The following is a 22343-nucleotide window of genomic DNA, read 5'->3' on the forward strand; positions in this document are numbered from 1 at the left end:
GAGCAGCAGCAAAACCTCGCGGCTCTTAAACCCCATCCCCCTGTTAATGAAAACAATAGGCTTCCATTTTCTCACACATCTGTCGATCAACATGATGGACGTGCGATAGGCAGAGCTCGGCTCGAAACGCTGATCGGAGCAGCACTGAGCTCTGGACGGAAGTGACAACATCTCAACCACATCAACCCAGTCGAGTCATCACCAGGTTGGCTCCCCTTTTGACCTTTGCTGCTGCCCAGAGGCTGTTATGCTCAGAAAGGAGAGAGATTTCAAAACGGGAACTTTTTTTTTAACAGAGAATGGTTTGTGTGTGGAATGACCTTCCTGAGGACGTGGTGGATGTGGGTGCAGTGACAAATTTAGATAAGGACATGAAGAGGAAAAGTTTGGAGGGGTATGGGCCAGGAACAGGCAGATGGGACTAGTTTGGGATTATGCTCAGCATGGACTGATTAGAACGAAGGATCTGTTTCTGTGCTGTTGGACTCTGTGACTCAGCTGAAGAAATTCTTACTCATCTCATTTCTAAAGGGTCGTCCCTTCACTCGGTTCCCTCAGGTACTTGTCCATCCAAAATGGTGGAAACATCTTCCCCACATCCACTCTATCCAGGCCTCTCAGTATCCTGGAGGTTTCAATCAGAACCTCATCTTCATTCCCTTCGAAAATCCATCCAGTACAAATCTTTCAGTCCCTGACCAACCACAGAGATGTGTAGTTCTATATTGCCACCAGCAGGAAAGGTGGAAAATAACGTTCTCAAAATCTACTGGCTCATTAGCATTCTCTCACTCATTTTTATATTTATTCACAGGACGAGATTGTCACTGGCTAGAGCAGCATTTATTACCCATCCCTAATTGCCCAGGGAAGAGGCAGCCACACCAAGTAAGGATGGAAGTCTCCTTCCCGAAAGAACATTAGTGAACGAGATTGGTTTTCCTAACAATTGTATCATGGTCATCATTAAACTCTGAAATCTAGATTTTGATGGAATTCAAATCCCACCATCACCTGTTTTGCGAATCAAACCCAGGGCCCCAGAACATTACCTGGGTCTCTGGATTACAAGCCCAGCGATCATACCTCTAGTGTGTCATCAGGAATCTGCACAGTTCCTGAAGCCATTGTGGTGAACTGGGTTCTGAAGATGTGTCACTGGATCTGGAAGGTTTGTTCTGTTTCTCTCTCTCCACAGGCACAGCCAGACCTTGGTAAGTTTCTCCAGTAATTTTTGTTTTTGTTTCTGATTTCCAGCATCCACAGAGCTTTGTGTTATTTGTGATGAATTGGGTGCGATTTGACGCAGAGAATCCTGAAGGTAACGCAACGAGAATTATTCTGTTCCAACCAGCAATAGAGATAATTGCACTAGAATTACGGACACCACCTATTCTGAACACTCCACATCATAGAATTACAGGTGCTAGATATTCTAACTGTCCTACACAATCTGTAGAACTACAGATGCCACCTATTCTAAACTCCCTGTACAATAAAATTACAGGTGCTACATATTCTAAACATCCAACACAATAGAAGATGTGGGTGGCACGGTGGCACAGTGGCTAGCACTGCTGCCTCACAGCGCCAGAGACCTGGGTTCAATTCCTACCTCAGGCAACTGTCGGTGTGGAGTTTGCACATTCTTCCTGCTCTGGTTTCCTCCTGCAGTCCAAAAGACGTGCAGGTCAGGTGAATTGGCCACTCTAAATTGCCCATAGTGTTAGGTGTAGGGGAATGTGTCTGGGTGGGTTGCTCGTCTTTGGAGGGTCAGTGTGGACAAGTTGGGCCAAAGAGCCTGTTTCCACACTGTAAGTAATCTAACCAATAAAGTACAGGTACCACATATTCTAAACCACAATAGGAATTCTAGGACTGCTGCAATTATCTGTCGGCTTTGTCCAGGACCCGGTCCACGGTTATGAAGGAGCTGGGCATTGACTTCAGGAAGCAGAATGTAGGGCACACCGCACTCTGTACCAATGGAGCTGGGGGGAGATGTTCGAGAGCTTCAAGATCCCAGTTTTAGACATTGCCAACAATCTGTCCTGATCCATCCACGTCATCGCTACAATCAAGGAAAGACAATAATGCCTCTCCTTCCTCAGGAGGTTCAGGAAATTCAGCCTGTCCCACAGGGACTCTCACCAATTTTTATAGATGCACCACAGACAGTAACCTGTCTGGATACATCACAGCTTGGGACAGCAACTGCTCTGCCCAGGACCACAACAAATTACAGAGAGTTGTGAACACAGCCCAAGTCCATCACACAAACCAGCCTCCCATCCATTGGCTCCATCTCCACTTCCCGCTGTCTCGGGAAAGCAGCCAACATCATCGAGGGCTCTGTGACTTTATTCCGGGATCCGACATGGCCATCACTCGGATTGTCACAACGGAGACATCTTGCAGGAAGGTTTATAGCCATCGATTGCGTATCTGGCGCAGACTCCTGAGAACATTCTGGAAGGTCATTGCGAAGTCTAGTCACATGGTTACAGCGGCCATCTTTTCTGTTTGAACCACTTTATGTTAATTTTTATCAGATCCACTTGATGACACGAAAGAGACAAAGAATCAGAGACATCTGTTAGAAAGACAGCTACAAATCTCGAGAGATGGGAACAAGGGTCACAGAAACAAAACACAGGAGGGCTTTTATTTTCAGATTCAACAAACAACTTATGTTAGCGCACATGCATAATTCATAATATTCAGTGATGATTTCTTGAAAAATAACTAAATTATGAGAAGACTTTAATAACAAAGTATATTGTGACAGTATTGTTTTCCATTGGGCGCACAGAAATATAGAATATTAGAACAGGAGTAGACCATTCAGCCCCTCAAGCCTGTTCACCCGCACCATGGCTGATCATCCAACTCAGTGACCTTCCCCATTCCCTTGAATCCCCTATAGCTCTAAGAACTGGACCTCACTCCTTCTTGAAAACATGCAACGTTTCAGCCTCAATCGATTCATTGTGGCAGGGACATTGTCACTTTTTACAAAGTGCTTCATGGAAACTCTGATTGGCAGAGGGTCAGCCAATGAGATGGAGCCGTGCCAGGGTTTATACCCGCCAGAATATATACACAGGAGCAGGAAGCAATCTGTTCAGCAGCAAACGGAGACGATTTCACATCAGAGCAGCTCTGCAAACGGAGTTTCTTTCCTGGGGAACCAGAGCCTGGTTCAACATTGCAGCAAAACTCACAGTCCGCAGTGTCGACTTCAAAGGGGCTAGGTTCAAACCAGCTTTGGACAGTGAGGGCTGCGAGAATATGGGCCTGTTGTGTGACCGTGTAGGACTCAGTAAATTCCTTGCACGGGGGATTCCTACAGATAATTCCCATTGGATCCCGCATTCTCTCACTTGGTCTCTCCGCGCTAATTTCCATCCGAGGAATCTGAAATCGACAAGAAGGAGTAAAGCAGGAAAATCCCATGTTACAAGAGCAAAAGATAACAGCCAGAATCCCAAAAGGACGTGCATCAATCCTGATGACTTTCACTCAGGGAAGGAGGCCAGAGCTGGCAAATCAGCTTCTCTTGCCCATCCTCTGATTTCCTTCACTCATGGAACATGGTCATCACTGGCTGGGCCCAGCATTTATTACCCGTCCCTAGTTGTGCCCTTGAGAAGATGGGGGTGAGCTGCCTTCTTGACCCACTGCAGTCCCGTGTGGTGTAGGGACACCCACACAGCGCCCGTTAGGGAGGGAGCTCCAGGATTCTGACCCAGCGACACTGAGGGAACGGCCGATGTATTTCCAAGTCAGGATGGTGAGTGGGAGCTTGCAGGGAACAGTGTTCCCATGTACCTGCTGCCCTTGTCCTTCTGGATGGAAGTGGTCTTGGGTTTAGAAGGTGCTGTCTCAGGAGCCTTGCTGAGTTGCTGCAGTTCATCTTGGAGATGGTACACACACTGCTGCTACTGCGCGTCAGTGAGGGAGGGAGCGGATGTTTGAGGATGTGGTACAAATCAAGTGGTCTGCTTTGTCCTGGATGATGTTGAGCTTCTTGAGTGCTGTTGGAGCTGCACCCATCCAGGGCAAATGGGGAGTATTCCCTTACAATGCTGACTTATGCCTTGTAGATGGTGGACAGGCTTTGGGGAGTCAGGGGGTGAGTTATTCACTACAGTATTCCTAGCCTCTGACCTGCTCTTGCAGCCACTGTGTTTATGTGGTGAATTCAGTTGAGTTTCTGCTCAATGGTAACCCTTAGGATGTTGACAGTCGGAGATTCAGTAATGGTGACAGTATTAATTCTGAAGGGGAATTGCTAGATTGTCTCTAATTGGAGATGGACATTGCCTAGCATTTGCGTGGCATGATGTTAGATGCCACTTGTCAGCCCAAGCTTGGATATTGTCCAGATCTTGTTGCATTTGGACACAGATTGCTTCAGTATCTGGGGAGTGGCGAATGGTGCTGAATGCTATGCAATCATCAGTGAACATTCCCAATTCTGAGCTTATGATGGAGGGAAGGGCATTGATGACGCACCTGAAGATGGTTGGGCCTAGGACACTACCCTGAGGGACTCCTGCAGAGATATCCTGGAGCTGAGATGACTGACCTCCAACAACCACAACCATCTCCCTAGGTGTCAGGTATGAGTCTAACCAGTGGAGAGTTTGCCCCCTGATACCAATGGGCTCCAGTTTTGCCAGGGCTCCTTGAAGCTATGCTCACTCGAATGCAACCTTGATGTCAAGGGCTGTCACTCTCACCTCCCCTTCTGGGATTCAGCTCCTTTGTCCACGGATGATCCCAGATTCTAATAAGGTCTGGTATTCCACCATCCGGGGAGGCAGCCTGTATGTTGGCATGGATCCTGGATTGATGCAGGGACCCAGTATGGTGTTTCAGAAAAACATTGCCCTTGTCTGTGTGAGAGCAAACAATGACATGGTCTGTGAGAGCAGCTTACCTGTAACTTCCTTCCTGTTCATCAAACACATTCCAACCAGCCAAACAGTCACTAGGATTGTGAGAGCGAAGCCCGCCTTGATGATGAGGATTAGACCCTGAGGCAGTGGGTCCCCACCATCCACACTGCGCTGGGAGGCTGCACTCACTGAGGAGGGGGCACGGTCTGTCGTGGTCTCTGGTCTCCATGCTGTTCAAAGACAAGGATCCAGCTCAATGATGTGGGAGCAGGAGGGAGAGAAAGAGCCGGGGCTGGAGTGAGAAACAGGAGCAAATACACTCAGAGGGCAGACCCTGGGGACACGGGATGGTCAGAGACACTGACCCAGGGCGGGGGGTGAAGGGGAGTCGGTGTCTGTGACACTGGGGAGTAAGAGGACGTCAGTGTCTGTGACCCTGGGGTGATGAGGGGGAATCAGTGTCTCTGACCCTGGAGAATGAGGGGAGTCAGTGTGTCTGTCCCTGAGGGAGTGAGGGGGAGTCAGTGTCTCTGTCCCTGTGGAGTTGGGGAGTTGTCACTTTGATCCTGGGGAGTCGGTGTGGGGAGAATCAGTGTCTCTGGTTCGAGGGAGTGAGGGTGAAAATGTTGATGTTTCAGGCAAGAGACCTTCATTAGTGAGAGAGAGTCAGTGTCACTGACCCTGGGGAGTGAAGGGGTGTCTCAGTGTGACTGACCCTGGGGGGTGAGGGGGTGTCTCAGTGTGACTGACTCTGGGGAGTGAGGGGGGTGTCTCAGTGTGATTGACCCTGAGGAGTGAGGGGGTGTCTCAGTGTGACTCACCCTGGGAAGTGAGGGGGTGTCTCAGTGTGACTGACCCTGGGGAGTGAGGGGGTGTCTCAGTGTGACTGAGTCTGGGGAGTGAGGGGGTGTCTCAGTGTGACTGACCCTGAGAGTGAGGGGGTGTCTCAGTGTGACTGACCCTGGGAAGTGAGGGGGTGTCTCAGTGTGACTGACCCTGGGGAGTGAGGGTGTGTCTCAGTGTGACTGACCCTGGGGGAGAGTAAGGGAGTGGGAGTGAAGTGGTGAGTTTGGGAGATGACCCAGCCCCAGGGGGAGGTGATCTGAAAGTGTTTGTGTCCAAAGAGATTTCCCAGGAGCTGGGTCCCTCCCAGACGCTGCTGAATTGCTCCAGCTCTCTCTGTTTTACTCCACATGGGAATGGATTGGATTTGACAATCCCATGTGATACCGAGTGTGGGAGAGACTGAATCTGGGATCACTCTCACCAGCATCGAGTTAGTGGCAGGGGAATCGGGGATAAGGGGACGGAACTTACCTCGGACAGTCAGGTAGGTCCCTGGGACGCTTTGCCAGAGCGCATAACGATTTCCTGTTATCGCCACCCGACAGAAATAACGGTTTGTATCCCTTGTTCTCAGCTGCTTTATCCGGATGGTCCCTGTCCTCTCCTTGGCCGGATCTCCCAGGAATTGAATTCGCCCTCGGTATTCAGGGTGAGTGTATCCCAGAGACATATTGAAGATAAATTCCCCGTGAAACTCGTTTCTTCTCCAGGCAATGTCATACCCTGTGGGTGTGTGTGTATCTGGGTAAGTGAATGTACACGGGATGTCGATCCATCCCCCTTCCACACCCTCCAGTCGACCCGGTTGTTTCACTGTGAAACCATCTCCATGGATCATCCCTGAGGGAGAGCGAAACAGCAAACAGTCATTTAGGAATCCTGAATAAATCTCTCCCAGCTGGAGACCAGTCCCCAGGATATCCCCCAGTGACAGAGAGACTCTGTAACTGAGACAGCAAAATGTAACTCACTCCCAGGTATCTGTTATTCTGTATATAACCCACCCTGAACCCCCCCGATTACATCCCGGTCTGTAACTCACTCCCGGGTATCTGTTATTCTGTATATAACCCACCCCGAAGCCCTCGATTAGATTCCAGTCTGTAACTCCCTCCCAGGTATCTGTGATTCTGTATATAAACCACCCTGAACCCTTCGATTAGATTTCAGTCTGAAACTCACTCCCAGGTATCTGTTATTGTTTATATAAACCACCCTGGACCCCTTAATTAGATTCCTGTCTGTAACACACTCCTGGGTATCCGTTACTCTGTATATAAACCACCCTGAACCCCTCGATTTGATCCCAGTCTGTAATTATTCCTGGTGTATTTAATCAAAGCTGAACTACTAAAACTCCTGGATGAGTTTCCACTCTGTATTGTCTCTGTTTCAGTTCCTGGTTTTCTGGTCAGGGTCTCGCTGGGACACATTCCTTCCCCTGGGACCCAGATTTCCAATCAATGTTTTCAGGATGGGGATACTGATGAGGGAGAGGGTTAAGGCCGGGGAAAATCCAAAACTGGCTTCCATTCTCCCCGTCTCCCCCAAATGTGTAACTCACTCTGCGCCCACCCCCGAACCCATCACCATCAGAGATCCAACACCAGGTCACTGCATTGATCTATCTCCCGGACCAGCCACAAGGCAATAACAAGGAGCCCTCTGTGTCTCAGTGCTTCACTTTGGGAATCCACAGCTCTGTGCATCCTGATCTCAGCCGTCAATTATCTTCCATTTTCCACACTCCACAGCAAATTCCCAAAGGACACTCTGCCCGTTAATTCATTCCTGACCCTGCTCACTGCTGCCCCCATCCTGCAGTCTCATCACCGCCCGGTTCGGTAACACCCTCATCCCTCAGTATCAACCCCGAGCCTGGTCGGAAAAACCCAGTGGTGAGTCAACCCTACACTCTCTCCCTATCTCTGTAACCTCCTCCAGCCCCGACACCCCCTCCCTAACTCTGTAACCCCCTTCAGCCCCTACACCCCTCCCTATCTCTGTAATCCACTCCAGCACCCACAGCCCTCCCTATCTCTGTAACCCCCTCAAGCCCCTACACTCCTTGCTATCTCAGTCAACCCTCTAGTCCCACACTCCTCCCTATCTCTCTAACCCCCTCCAGGCCCCACACCCCTCCCTATTTCTGTAATCCACTCCAGCCACCACACCCCTCCCTATCTCTGTAACTCCCTCCAGCCCCCACATCCCTCCCTATCTCTGTAACCCCCTCTAGCCCCCACATCCCTCCCTACACCTGTAACCCCCTCCAGGCCCCACACCCCTCCATATCTCTGTAACTCCCTCCAGCCCCTACGCCCCCTCCCTATCTCTCTAACCCCCTCCAGTCCCTACACCCCTCCCCATACCTGTAACCCCCTCCAGGCCCCACACCCCCTCCCTATCTCTGTAATCCACTCCAACTCCTTCACCCCTCCATATGCCTGTAACCCCCTCCAGCCCCTACACCCCCTCCCTATCTCTGTAACCCCCTCCAGGCCCCACATCCTTCCCTATCTCTGTAACCCCCTCCAGGCCCCACACCCCTCCTTATCTCTGTAATCCACTCCAGCCCCCACATTCCTCTCTATCTCTGTAACCCCCTCCTGCCCCTACATCCCTCCCTATCTCCGTACCCCCCTCCAGCCCCTACGCCCTCTCCCTATCTCTGTAACCCCCTCCAGCCCCTACGCCCTCTCCCTATCTCTGTAACCCCCTCCAGCCCCGACACACCTCCCTACCTCTGTAACCCCTTCTAGCCCCTACACCCTTCCCAATCTCTTCAACCTCCTACAGCCCCTACATCTCTCCCTATCTCTGTAACCCCCTCCAGCCCCTACAGCCCTCCCTATCTCTGTAACCCCCACCAGCCCCTACACCCCCTCCCTATCTCAGTATGCTCCTCCAGCTCTTACACCCCTCCCATTCTCTGTCACCTCCTCCAGACCTTACACCTCCAACCATATCTCTGTAAATTCCTCCAGCCCTTACACCCCTCCTATCTCTAAATTCCTCCTGTTGCTGTACCCTTCCCCTCCCTATCATTATCACCCCTCCAGCCCATACATCCCTCCCTCTCTCTGTAACCTCCACCAGTCCTCCTTGGTCTCTGCCTCCCTTTCAATCCCTACATCCCTCCCTAGCCCTCTTACCTCCAGTACCTATAATCCTCCATGGCAGAGGTTGTGTTGAGGGGGTATACCTTTGGAAGGTCTTAGTCTGTGGTTAGAGGACCCCCCCCCCCCCGCCAACCAAACCTCTCCCCCTCCCACAATCTCTCTTTCCTCATGTTCCCCCATAAACCCCTCCCTCTGTCTGATCACTGGGTTAATTCTCCTAAAACCTCTTCTGGATGCCTGTCCTTTCACTGGGATGGATCTGGGGACTGCCTCAAGGAGCAGATTTGGGACTGAGTTGAGGAGGAACGTCTTCCCCCAAAGTATTATGAATCTGTGTAATTCCCTGCCCAGGGAAGTAGCTGAGGTTACCCCGTTGGGTGTTTTTGGATAGATCTTTGAACAGTTAAGGAGTTAAGGGTTATGGAGATCGAGCGTGGGTAAGTGGTGCTGAATCCATGAAAAGTTGAGCAATGACCTATTGAAAGGGGGAGCAGGCCAGAGGGGCCAACTGGTTTAATTCTGCTCTTGTAATCAAAGGGCTCCCTCCTACAACGCTGTTGTAATTTCATCCACCCTCTTCCCTTGAGCAGATGGTATCAACATTTAAAAACACATACAAACAGATTCAAGAACAGCTTCTTCCCCGTGCGACCATGCTGCCCCTTAAACAAGGTTATTGTAACCCTTGGTTTCTTTGAAGAGGGGTTGCAAAGGCAGAGCTTCCGATATGTCTGATGTACACCTGAACTAGAGGAGTGAGGACTGCAGATGCTGGAGATCAGAGCTGAAAATGTGTTGCTGGAAAAGCGCAGCAGGTCAGGCAGCATCCAAGGAACAGGAGATTCGACGTTTCGGGTAGATTCCTGAAGAAGGGCTTATGCCCAAAACGTCGAATCTCCTGTTCCTTGGATGCTGCCTGACCTGCTGCGCTTTTCCAGCAACACATTTTCAGCTCTGAACTAGAGGAGTGCCAATAACCCGGGGGGGTGGAGGGTTTGGGAAATTTCCCAATGAGCTTCAGGAGGGTTTAAACTAATTCATTAGGGGTTTGGGAACCTGAATTGTAGCTCTAGTGTACAGGAGGTTGAAAGTAGTGAGGTCATAAATAAGATTGCAAGGTCATACGAGTGTACCGGTGGCAGGAAAGTGGTTTGAAGGGTGTCTACCTCAATGCCAGGAGCATCCGGAATAACATGTGTGAACATTGCAGCATGAGTTGGTACCTGGGACTTCGATGTTGTGGCCATTTTGGAGACATGGATAGGGCGGGGATAGGAATGGTTGTTGCAGGTTCAGGGATTTAGATGTTTCAGAAGAACAGGCAAGGTGGTAAAAGAGGAGGAGGTGTGGCACTGTTAGTCAAGGACAGTCTTACGGTGGCAGAGAGGACGTTTGTTGAGGACTCGTCGACTGAGTTAGTATGGGCTGAGGTTAGAAACAGGAAAGGAGAGGTCACCCTGTTGGGAGTTTTCTATAGGCATCCAAAAAGTTCCAGAGATGTAGAGGAAAGGTTTACAAAGATGATTCTGATAGGAGTGAGAGAGACAGAGTAGTTGTTATGAGGGACTTTAACTTTCCAAATATTGACTGGAAATGCTATAGTTCAAGTTGTTTAAATGGATCAGTTTTTGTCCAATGTGTGCAGGAGAGTTTCATGACACAGTACGTAGATAGGCCAATAAGGGGTAGGACCTCATTGGATTTGGTACTGGGGAATGAACCCAGATAGGTGAGCACTTTGATGACAGTGACCACAATTTGGTTGCATTTACTTTAGCAATGGAAAGAGATAGGTATATACCGCAGGGCAAGGATTATAGCTGGGGGAAAGGGAATTATGATGCAATTAGGCAAGATTTAGGATGCATAGGATGAGGAAGGAAACTGCAGGGGACGGGCACAAATGAAATACGGAGCTTATTCAAGGAACAGCTACTGCGTGTCGTTGATAAGTATGTAGCAGTCAGCCAGGGAGGAAGTGGTTGAGCGAAGGAACTGTGGTTTGCTAAAGAAGTTGAATCTCGTGTCAAGAGGAAGAAGGAGGCTTAGGTAACGATGAGACATGAAGGCTCAGTTAGGGCATTTGAGAATTATAAGTTACCCAGGAAGGACCTAAAGAGAGCTAAGAAGAGCCAGGAATGGACATGAGAAGTCTTTGGCTCGTAGGATCATGGAAAGCCCTAAAGCTTTCTCTAGGTATGTCAGGAATAAAAGAATGACTACAGTAAGGTGAAGACAGTAATGGGAAGCTGTCCATGGAGTCCAAGGAGATAGGAGAGGTGCTAAATGAATATTTTTTGTCAGCATTCACACTGGGAAAAGGCAATTTTGTCTGGAATACTGATATTCAGACTATTAGACCAGACGGGATTGAAGATCACAAGGACGAGGTGTTAGCAATTCCGGAAAGTGTGAAAATACATAAGTCCGCTGGGACAGATGGGATTTATCCTCGGGTTCTCTGTGAAGCAAGGGAGGAGATTGCAGAACCTTTGGCTTTGATTTTTATGTCGTCATCGTCGACAGTAATAGTGCCAGAAGTTGGAAGATAGCAAATATCATTCCCTTGTTTCAGAAGGGAAGGAGGGACAACCCTGGTAATTATAGACCAGTGAGCCTTACTTCAGTTGTGGGGAAAATGTTAGAAAGGATTATACGAGATACGATTTAGAAGCGTCTAGAGAGGAATAATGCGATCAGGGATAGTCAACATGATTTCATGAAGGGTAGGTCATACCTCAAGAACCTTATTGAGTTCATCAAGAAGGTGACTAAACAGGTGGATGAGGGTAAAGCAGTTGATGTGGTGAATATGGATTTCAGTAAGGCGTTTGATAAGATTCCCCACAATAGGCTATTGCAGAAAGTACACAGATATGGGATTGAGGGTAATTTAGCAGTTTGGATCAGAAATTGGATAGCTGAAAGAAGACAGAGGATGGTGGTTGGTGGGAAATATTCATCCTGGAGATCAGTACCACAAGAATCTGGTTGGGGGCCACTGCTGCTTGTCATTTTTATAAATGACCTGGATGATAGGGGTAGGAGGATGGGTTAGTAAATTTGTAGATGACGCTAAAGTGGGTGGAGTTGTGGACAGTGCGGAAGGATGTTGCAGGTTACAGAGGGACATAAATAAGCTGTAGAGCTGGGCTGAGAGGTGGCAAATGGAGTTTAATGCAGAAAAGTGTGAGGTGATTCATTTTGGAAGGAGTAACAGGAATACTACATACTAGACTAATGGTAAGAATCTTGGCAGCATGCATGAGCAGAGAGATCTTGGTGTCCATGTGCATAAATCCCTGGAAGTTGCCACCCTGATTGATTGGGTTGTTAAGAAGGCATGGGGTGTGTTGACTCATATTGATAGAGGGATTGAGTTTCGGAGGCATGAGGTCACGCTGGACAAAACACTGGTGTGGCCGCATTTGGAGTATTGCGTACTGTTGTGGCCACTGCATTATAGGAAGGCTGTGTAAGCATTGGAAAGGGTGCAGAGGAGATTTACCAGGATGTTGCCTGGTATGGAGGGAGGACCTTATGATGAAAGGCTGAGGGACTTGAGGCTGTCTTTGTTAGAGAAAAGGTTGAGAGGTGACTTAATGGAGTCATACAAGATGATTAGAGGATTAGATAGGGTGAACAGTGAAAGCCTTTTTTCCTTGGATGGTGATGGCTAGCATGAAGGGACATTGCTTTAAAAGGAAGGGTGATAGATATAGGACAGATGTCAGAGGTAGGTTCTTCACTCAGAGAGTAGTAAGGGCGTAGAATGCCCTGCCTGCAACAATAGTAGACTCACCATCTTTAAGGGCATTTAAATGGTCATTGGATAGGTATATGGATGAGAATGGAATAGTGTAGGTTAGATGGGCTTCAGATTGGTTCCACAGGTTGGCACAACATCTAGGGCCGAAGGGCCTGTACTGCATTGGAATTTCTATGTTCTCTGTCTGGGAATGTCTTTTTGAAATGGCTTGGAAAGTTTTTATTTGAAAACACTTGTACAATGAAAGGGGAGTGGCCAGTTCTCCTGGTTCAGGGATGTTTCTCTGGTTTGGTTTTGTCAAGCAGTCTGTTCGAAGCCACTGGACAAAGAAAGCTGCTGGGGGAGAAGGTTCCCTGATCTGGAGAGGGTTCCTGACAGACCTTCCCTCTCCCTCTCACTCTGCAATCCCTCTCCTATAAGAACCCGTGTTTGAATTTACCTTTTTGCCAAGGGGTGTGTTATGGGATGTTGCGGAAAATTGGAATAGCTCTTTGTTAAGTTGCGTTTTTGTGTCGGTTGGGTTTTCACACAATGGGGTTTTCTCTTGTTCATGTACAAATGAATTCTGTTTTGTTGAATACCGAGTGGTTTGGCCAGCTGTATCAATCCTGGAACATCTGCTTAAAACAACCAGAAAAAATGCAGGGTCTGGGATACCTGCTTACAATGCTTTGAGGGGGTCTGGCCTGGTCCATAACAGATTGGGGGCTCGTCCGGGATTTATTCTATAGTTCCAATTTGGGATTAAGGTTGCTGTGCTCAAAGGCAGCGAGTGGAAGGTGTTAGTGTCTTTTGAGCCAGGTGTTGAATTTGGATGGTTTAAACACTGCTTGGGGGAGTAATGGCTCTTTCAGTCACGAAGAGTATTCTGGGGGTGGGAGAAGTGACCTTGGGGGTTTTACAAAACAAGGCAAAGCTGCTGCAATTAGCAGACAGACTGAACTTGGGGTTATCTACATTCCTCAGAAATGGGAGAGATATTTACAGCATTTAAATTTGTTGGAAATGCCATTTGAATCTTTGGAGATGCCGAAACTTCAGTTGAAGATGGAGCAGCTTGAGTTAGAGGCAAAAGGAAAAGAGGAAAATAAATGAAACTGTTGAAATTACGATTCAAAGCAGAAGAAAGAGAAAAAGAGTGAAATGCCCTAGCAGAACAAAAGGAAATGGACAGAATCGGGCGGCATGGTGGCACAGTGGTTAGCACTGCTGTCTCACAGCGCCTGAGACCCGGGTTCAATTCCCGACTCAGGCGACTGACTGTGTGGAGTTTGCATGTTCTCCCCGTGTCTGCGTGGGTTTCCTCCGGGTGCTCCGGTTTCCTCCCACAATCACAAAGATGTGCGGGTCAAGTGAATTGGCCATGCTAAATTGCCCGTAGCGTTAGGGTAAGGGGTAAATGTAGGAGTATGGGTGGGTTGCGCTTCGGCGGGTCGGTGTGGACTTGTTGGGCCGAAGGGCCTGTTTCCACACTGTAAATAATCTAATCTAATCATTTCAAAAAGAGAGAGAGAGAGAGGGGAAAGGAAGAAAGAGAGGGGGTTTGAACTTAATAGTTCAGGATAGTCAGCTTAAAAGGATGGAGATGAAGGCTGAAGGTAAATTCGGTGAAGGAGAGTGTGAGGATGAGCAAACCCCTGGGAGCCAAAAACCTGGTGGTCCAATACACCCAAGCGTTGCCTCAATTTGATGAGAAGGATGTAGAAGCCTTTTTCATCTCAATTGAGAAGGTGGCTAAACAAATGCAGTGGGCAGTGACTACTTGATCCAAACAAAACTTGTAGGTGCAACAAGTGAGGTCTTCACATCCCTATCAGAGGCGGAGTGGGGAGGTCGTATGAGGTGGTGAAGAAAGCCATCTTAAGTGCATATGAACTTGTGCCAGAAACTTACAGACAACTTACAGGCTCAGTGGTTAGCACTGCTCCCTCACAGCGCCAGGGACCCGGGTTCAATTCCCACCTCGGGCAACTGGCTGTGTGGAGTTTGCACATTCTCCCCTTGTCTGTGTGGGTTTCCTCCGCGTGCTCCGGTTTCAAAGGTGTGCAGGTTAGGTGAATTGGTCACGCTAAATTGCCCATAGTGTTAGGTGAAGGGGTAAGTGTAGGGGAATGGGTCTGTGTGGGTTGCTCTTCGGAGGGTTGGTGTGGACTTGTTGGGCCGAAGGGCCTGTTTCCACATTGTAAGTAATCTAAAAAAAAGTTTCAGGAGTCTAAGGAGTGACCCTGGTCAAACCTACATTGAGTTTGAAAAGATTAAACAAAGTAATTTTGACAGATGGAGAAGGGGATTAAAAATAGAACAAAACTATGACACTCTTAGAGAGAGGATTATTTGGAGGAGTTTAAAAATTCCCTTTCTGAGGGAGTGAGAACCCCTGTGGAAGAGCAGAGAGTGAAGACAGCAAGATTAGCAGCTGAAACGGCTGCTGGTTAAGAGTTAGTTCATAAATCAAAGTTTGGCTTCCAGCATCAATTTCAATCCCTGAGCGATAGAAGCTGGGGAAAAGAGAAATCCTCACATGGTAAGGGAAAAGCAGATCTCAGTGAAGGTCATCAGGATAACACCGGAGTTGTTTAACGTCTCTTTCCCCTTCAAGGGTTTCTATTTTACCCTGTGGTAAGTTATCCTGATGCTCACATGTTTCCTGATTCAACAGAAGTTTCTGTCTGACACACCCCCTCCCTGCAATCCCTCTCCTGTAAGAACCTGTACTTGAATTTATCATATTGCCATGGAAATTGGGACGGCTCTTTGTTGAGTTATATTTCCATGTTCGTTGGGTTTTCAAACAGTTCCTTTATTCAAAGCTTGGTTTCCTTTCGTTTGTGTATAAATAAATCCTGTTTCATTTCAGACCGAGTGGTTTGACCAGTAGTGTCGCTGTTGGAATATCCACCTTGCTTAAAACAACGAGAAAAGCTCAGGTCTGGGCTGCCTGCTTAAAATGTTTGGGGGTGGGGTCTGCATGGTGCCGGCATTATCAGACTTTTGAACAGGCCTCCCAAATATTAATTCTGATCTCTCTCTCTCTCTGCACCTTCTCTGTGACTGTAACACTCTGTTCTGCTACCCTGACACACTCCGTACAGTACAATCTGCCTTTCGAGCACACAAAACAATACTTTTCGCTATACCTCGGGACATGTGACAACAATAAATCAATCCACCAGCCCTGGACACTTCTAGAGATAGACACTGCTGTTTGGAACGATGGCCCGATTCCACCATAAATTGCCAAGTCGGGATGTGAATCCAAACTTGTTTCGTTGAGGGGTCTTATTTTTCTACTTAAATGCAATGAACCATTGTTTTGGAACTTGACAAGTTCCCTTAATAAGCAGCCGAATGGAAAGGAACTCGTGGTGATTTACCCAAGGGATAGAAAAAAGCTTGGAGTCACGGAGTGGCTGGTGAAAGGAAGGACTGAGTCCGAATCAGACGCCAAGTTGGTGACTCATTGGAATGAGATTGAATTGACTCACCGACACAGAGAGACAGGAGGAGGAGGTGAAGTGCAGAGCCCATCGCCGTGCCTGCTCTCGCTCTGGTCGTCTGCTTCCAATGATTGCAAGAGAAAGATAAGTGGGGTTTTATAACACACCCAGTCATTCCACACAGTTAGTTCTGCTTTGATGTCTTCCTGTTTTTCTGCGCTCCAACCAACTCCAGGAGGAAGTGGTCTCCTCAAACTGACTGAGGAGAGACGGTGGGAGTGATTTTCTCACTTATGTCTAGAATTCGGATCTGCAAAGCACCGAGGGGAGGGGGATCCAGAGGAGGGCTTGTTGTATCATGAGCAGTTGAGGGCACTGGGTCTGCATTCACTGGAGTTTAAAAGGATTGGGGGGGAGAGTGTGTGGGTGGGGAGGCTCTAATTGAAACTTGCAGAATAGCCTGGATAGACTTGGCGTAGAGAATTGAAATAAATTAGTTATTAAGCTGATGTGGAGGAGCCAGTGATGGACTGGGATGGACAAAGTTACAAATCGCACAACACCAGGTTATAGTCCAATGAATTTATTTGGAAGCACTAGCTTTCGGAATGCTGCTCCTTACTTTTGAAACGTATGTTTGTGGGTGACCTTTCATCTTGATGAAGCAGACAAAATTTGCAATTCTCAGCACTTTTCATGGTTTTGTTTGCCTTCATTGCTTGAACCATTGACGTGGAACGTCATGCTGGGGTTGGACAGGACATTGGTGAGGCCACCTTCGGAGTGTGTAACTCTGGTCTCCCTGCTGTAGGAAGGCGGTTATGAACCTGGAGAAATTATCCACATGATAAAATCATGAGGGGCCTGGATAAGGTAAACAGCAAAGGCCTTTTCCCCAGGATAGGGGAGTTCAAAACCCAGAGGGCATCACATTAAGGTGAGAGGGGAAAGATTTAAAAGGAACTTGGAGTGACAAAGTTTTCACACAGCGAGCGGGCGGTTTGTGCAAGGAATGAGCAGCCAGAGGAAGTGGCAGCTGTAGGTACAGTTGAAACCTTTGAAAAAAACATTTGGACAGGTACATGGATAGGAAAGGGATGTGGGCCAAATGCAGGCAAGTGGGATGAGTTAGTTTGGGAAATGTGGTCAGCATGGACGAGTTGGACCGAAGGGTCTGTTTCCGTGCTGTATGAGTCTCTGAGAAGATATTTCTGGGACCCGAGGGCACAGCCTCAGGAGTGAAGGGATGGACTGACATGGGGAGGAATTTCTTCAGCCAGAGGGTGGGGACTCTGTGGAGCTGATGGCCACAGAGGGATGTGGGGGCCAAGTCATTGAGTGTCTTTAAGATGGAGAGAGATGGGGTCCTGATTGGTAAGGGGGGATGGAGGGTCACGGGGAGAATGGGATTGAGGACCAGATCAGCCATGATGGAATGGCAGAGCAGAGCTGATGGGCCGAATGGCCTCATTCTACTCCTGTATCTAGTAGTCATATGGACAGGCTCCTTGTTTACTTAGGTCAGAATGATTAATCTGCCAGTTAGTTTGTAGAGAGATGGAGAAGATCAAGTCCCCATAGTCTTACCTGACCATAGGAGCGCTGGCGACTGGTGGTGGTTTAACCCAAGGGGAGAGGCAGAGAAGGTGGGAGCTTCATGGTTCGGGAATCAAACCCCCACTGTTGGCTTCACAGTCTGTTGTAAATCTGTCCCTTTAGCCAATGGAGCCTGACTGACCCCTTCCCCCAGACAGTGCGGTATTGTCCATGTCTCTGTCCATGAGGGGCTGCTCCTGAGGTCGGAGTGCTGGAGATTCACTGTATGGAGGGCTGTGAGGGGATGTGGTCGCTCAAAGACTGCCATCCCATAGATGGGGAGGGGGTTCCCCTCCACGAGATGGTGAGGGGTTGGGGCAGGGAGGGGGAGAGGAAGCGGGATGGGAGGTACCTATTTGGAATAGGTCCTCTCGGAGTGCGGGGAAGGGGAATGAGGAGGAAAATGAGCACCAGTCACAGGCTTGTGTTGTTTCCCTTTGGTTTAGTGTGAGTCAGCGGATGTGTGACGTTGGCGAGGGCAGGATGCCAGGAGAGGGCTGTTGAGGGGAGGGGGTGTGATGACACCCACACCCATTTTCCCACACAGCTGTCTATCAACATGATGGACGTGCGATAGGCAGAGCTCAGCTCGAAACGCTGATCGGAGCAGCACTGAGCTCTGGAAGGATGTGGCATTAGCTCAACCACATCAACCCAGCTGAATCATCACCAGGTTCGCTCCCCTTTTGACCTTTGCTGCTGCCCTAAGGCTGTTGTGCTCTGAAAGACAAGACATGCCAGAGAATTCCTAGAGGCCTGGCACTCCAACCACAACGCCATAAACAAACACATAGATCTAGATACCATCTATCAATCCCTCAGATAACGAACAGGAAATGACATCACCACAAACCCCAGGAACCCCATCCAGGACAAACATATAAATAGAAAGCAGGAGACATTAGCTTCACTTCACTTGGAGGTCACCACTGATGATGTTACCTAGCCAGGTAATGAAACGTCTGGATATCAAACTTATTGAATATCACTCCTGGGTGTGTGGGTTCAGAGGCATGCTGTGGGACTAGACAGGAGCAGAATGAGGCCATTCGGCCCATGAAGTCCACTCTGTCATTCCATCCCGGCTGATATGTTTCTCAACCCCATCCCCCAGCCTTCCCCCCACAACTATGGATCCCCCTGGCCAATCAAGAACCTCCCTATCTCTGTCGTAGAGACACTCAATGTCTTGGTCTCCACAGCCCTCTGTGGCCATCAGTTCCACGGAGTCACCACCCTTTGGCTGGAGAAATTACTCTTCACTTCAGTTTATCACTTCACTCTGAGGCTGTACCCTCGGCTCCTAGTCTCTCCCAATGGTGGAGTCAGCTTCTCATAGCATCATACAGCACTGAAACAGACCAATCAGCCCAACTCATCCATGCTGACCAAATTTCTCAAACTAAACTAGTCCCACTTACCTGCCTCTCACTCTTTCCTATCTATGGACCTGTCCAAATGGATTTTAAATGTTGCAAATGGACCTACACCCACCACTTCCTCCGACAGTTTACACATGAACCACCCTCTGCGGCAAAAATGTTGCCCCTTAGGTCCCTTCTAAATCTTTCCCCTCTCACCTGAACATTATGCTGTCCCCCTCCCAGTTTTGAATTCCCTGACCCGAGAACAAAGACCTTTGCTGTTCACCTTATCCATGCCTCTCATGATTTTATAAAGTAGATCATATATGAACCCTGTCCAATTTAATAATCATATTCCATTAACAGGGTGAACAGAACTCTACACAGTATCCCAGAAGAGACCTCACCACTGTCCTGTATAACATCAACATAACGTCCAAACTCCTCTACTCAAAGGTCTGACCAATGAAGGTAGTTTGCAAAACAAAATGGGGAAAAGTGCTCATAAAGGCAAATTTTCTTTGTTTTATCAATATAATCAAGTCACCCACAAATATATCTTTTAAAAGGTTAAGGCAAGGTAACAGTTAATATTATTCATAGTGTATTAGCGATGTACAGCACAGAAACAGACCCTTCGGTCCAACTAGTCCATGCCGACCAGATATCCTAACCTGATCTAGTCACATTTGCCAGCACCTGGCCCATATCCCTCTAAACCCTCCTATTCATATACCTATCCAGATCTCTTATAAAAATGTTGTCATTGTACCAGTCTCCACCATTTCCTCTGGCAACTCATTCCATACATGTACCACCCTCTGTGTGAAAACGTTGCCCCTTAGGTTCCTTTTAAATCTTTTCCTCTCTCACCCTAAACCCTCTAGTTCTGGACTCCCCCACCCCAGGGAAAAGACCTTGTCTATTTATCCTATCCATGCCTCTCATGATTTTATAAATCTCAGCCTCTGACGCTCCAGGGAAAACCTCCACAGCCTATTCAGCCTCTCCCTACAGCTCAATTCTCCACTCCCACTCTATCCAGGCTGCTCAGTATTCTGTAAGTTTCAATTAGATTCCCCCCTGCCATCCTTCTCAACTCCATCGTGTGCAGACCTCTTCAACCACTCCTCATAAACAAGCCCTTCATCCCCAGCAACCTCCTCTGGATCCCCCTCCCCTCGCTGCTTTGCATCCGAATTCTCGATATAAATAACTCCGACCGTCTCTCCTCAGTCGGTTTGAGGAGACCACTTCCTCCTGAAGTCAGCTGGAGTGCAGAGGAACAAGAAGATGAAAAAGCAAAACTAACTGCGCGGAATGACTGGGTGTGTCATAAACACCCCCAATATTATTCTCTTGTAATCATTGGAAGCAGACGACCAGAGCGAGAGCCGGCACGGCGATGGGCTCTGCTCTTCACCTCCTCCTCCTGTCTCTCTGTGTCGGTGAGTCAATTCAATCTCATTCCAATGAGTCACCAACTTGGCGTCTGATTCAGACTCAGTCCTTCCCTTCACCAGCTATTCCGTCCTGGTCCTGTGGGTAACTCACCACCAGTTCCTTTCCATTCGGCTGCTTATTACGAAATCCCTCGGACAACCGAGTTCCGAAACCAGAAAAATAAGACCCCTCAAGGAAGCGAGTTGAGACCCCCATCCCGACTTGGCAATTTATGGCAGAGTCGGGCCATCGTTCCCAACAGCAGTGCCTGGCTCTCAAAGTGCCCAGGGCTGGTGGATTGATTTATTGTTGTCGTATGCCCCGAGTTACAGTGAAGAGTGTTGTTTTGTGTGCTCTACAGGCAGATCGTACTGTACGGAGTGTGTCAGGGTAGCAGAACAGAGTGCAGAATGCAGTGTTACAGTCACAGAGAAGGGACAGAGAGAGATATAAGAATTAATATTTGGGGGGTCTGTTCAAAAGTCTGATCACAAATGGGGAAGAAGCTTCACATTCTTGCATTCAAACTTTTATACCTTTTGCCCGACGCAAGAGATTATAACAGGGTTGGGGGGTGGTCTTTGATGATAAGAACTCAGTAATAGGATCAGGAGTAGACCAGCCCACCCCTCTAGCCTGATCCACCATTCAATAAGATCATGGCTCAACGTTTTGTGGACTCAGCACCAATCACACGTCTGCTCACCACAACCCAAACTCCTTAACTGTTCAAACATCTATCCAAAAACATCCAATGAGGTCGCCTCAACTGCTTCCCTGGGCAGGGAATTCCACAGATTCATTATCCTTTGGGAGAAGACGTTCCTCCTCAACTCAGTCCCAAATCTGCTCCTCGAGGCAGTCCCCGGATCCATCCCAGTGAAAGGACAGGCGTCCAGAGGAGATTTTTAAGCAAATTAACCCAGTGATCAGACAGAGGGAGGGGTTTATGGGGGAACATGAGGAAAGAGAGATTGTGGGAGGGGGAGAGGTTTTGCTGGGGGGATCTTATAATTGCAGACTGAGACCATCCAAAGATGCACCCCCTCACCACAAACACCCGCCATGGAGATTTCAGAGGATTATAGGGGCTGGAGGGATTTACCGAGATAGGGAGGGGTGTAAGGGGCTGGAGGGGAGACAGAGACAGGGTGGATTGTAGGGATTGAAGGGGTTACAAAGATAGGGAGGGGAGTATGGGCAGGAGGGGTGACAGAGATAGGGAGGGGTTAAGGGGCAGAAGGAAATGACAGAGATACGGAGGAGTGCAGGGGTCGGAGGAGGTGACAAAGATATGGAGGTGTGTAGGAGCTGGAAGGGCTGAAAAAGATAGGGAGGGGTGTGGAGACTGGAAGGGCTGAAAGAGATAGGTAGGGGTGTAGGGGCTGGAAGAAGGTCTGGAATCAAATTGAGGGGTTCAGGGTGGTTTACATTCAGAATAACAGATACCTGGGGGTGAGTCACATTTTGCTGTCTCAGTTACAGAGTCTCTCTGTCACTGGGGGATATCCTGGGAACTGGTCTCCAGCTGGGAGAGATTTATTCGGGATTCCTAAATGACTGTTTGCTGTTTCGCTCTCCCTCAGGGATGATCCATGGAGATGGTTTCACAGTGAGCCAACCGGATCGACTGGAGGGAGTGGAAGGGGGATGGATCGACATCCCGTGTACATTCACTTACCCAGATACACACACACCCACAGGGTATGACATTGCCTGGAGAAGAAATGAGTTTCATGGGGAATTGATCTTCAATAAGTCTCAGAGATGCACTCACCCTGAATACCGAGGGCGAATTCAATTCCTGGGAGATCCGGCCAAGGAGAGGACAGGGACCATCCGAATAAAGCAGCTGAAAACAG

General features: G+C 48.5%; 1 protein-coding gene across 1 annotated transcript; it reads right to left on the reverse strand.

The window, feature by feature from the left end:
* Nucleotides 1–2746: 2746 nt before the first annotated feature.
* On the reverse strand, nucleotides 2747–16206 carry LOC132835292 (paired immunoglobulin-like type 2 receptor beta). Its single transcript, XM_060854712.1, has 4 exons — nucleotides 16127–16206; nucleotides 6222–6590; nucleotides 4946–5134; nucleotides 2747–3417 (listed from the first exon to the last, which is right to left on the reverse strand). Exons 1-4 carry the CDS (start codon nucleotides 16167–16169, stop codon nucleotides 3398–3400), a joined length of 621 nt encoding a protein of 206 aa, XP_060710695.1. The 5' UTR covers nucleotides 16170–16206; the 3' UTR covers nucleotides 2747–3397.
* Between the last annotated feature and the right edge of the window lie 6137 nt (nucleotides 16207–22343).

Source organism: Hemiscyllium ocellatum, chromosome 44, assembly GCF_020745735.1.
Source record: "Hemiscyllium ocellatum isolate sHemOce1 chromosome 44, sHemOce1.pat.X.cur, whole genome shotgun sequence".
NCBI lineage: Eukaryota > Metazoa > Chordata > Chondrichthyes > Orectolobiformes > Hemiscylliidae > Hemiscyllium > Hemiscyllium ocellatum.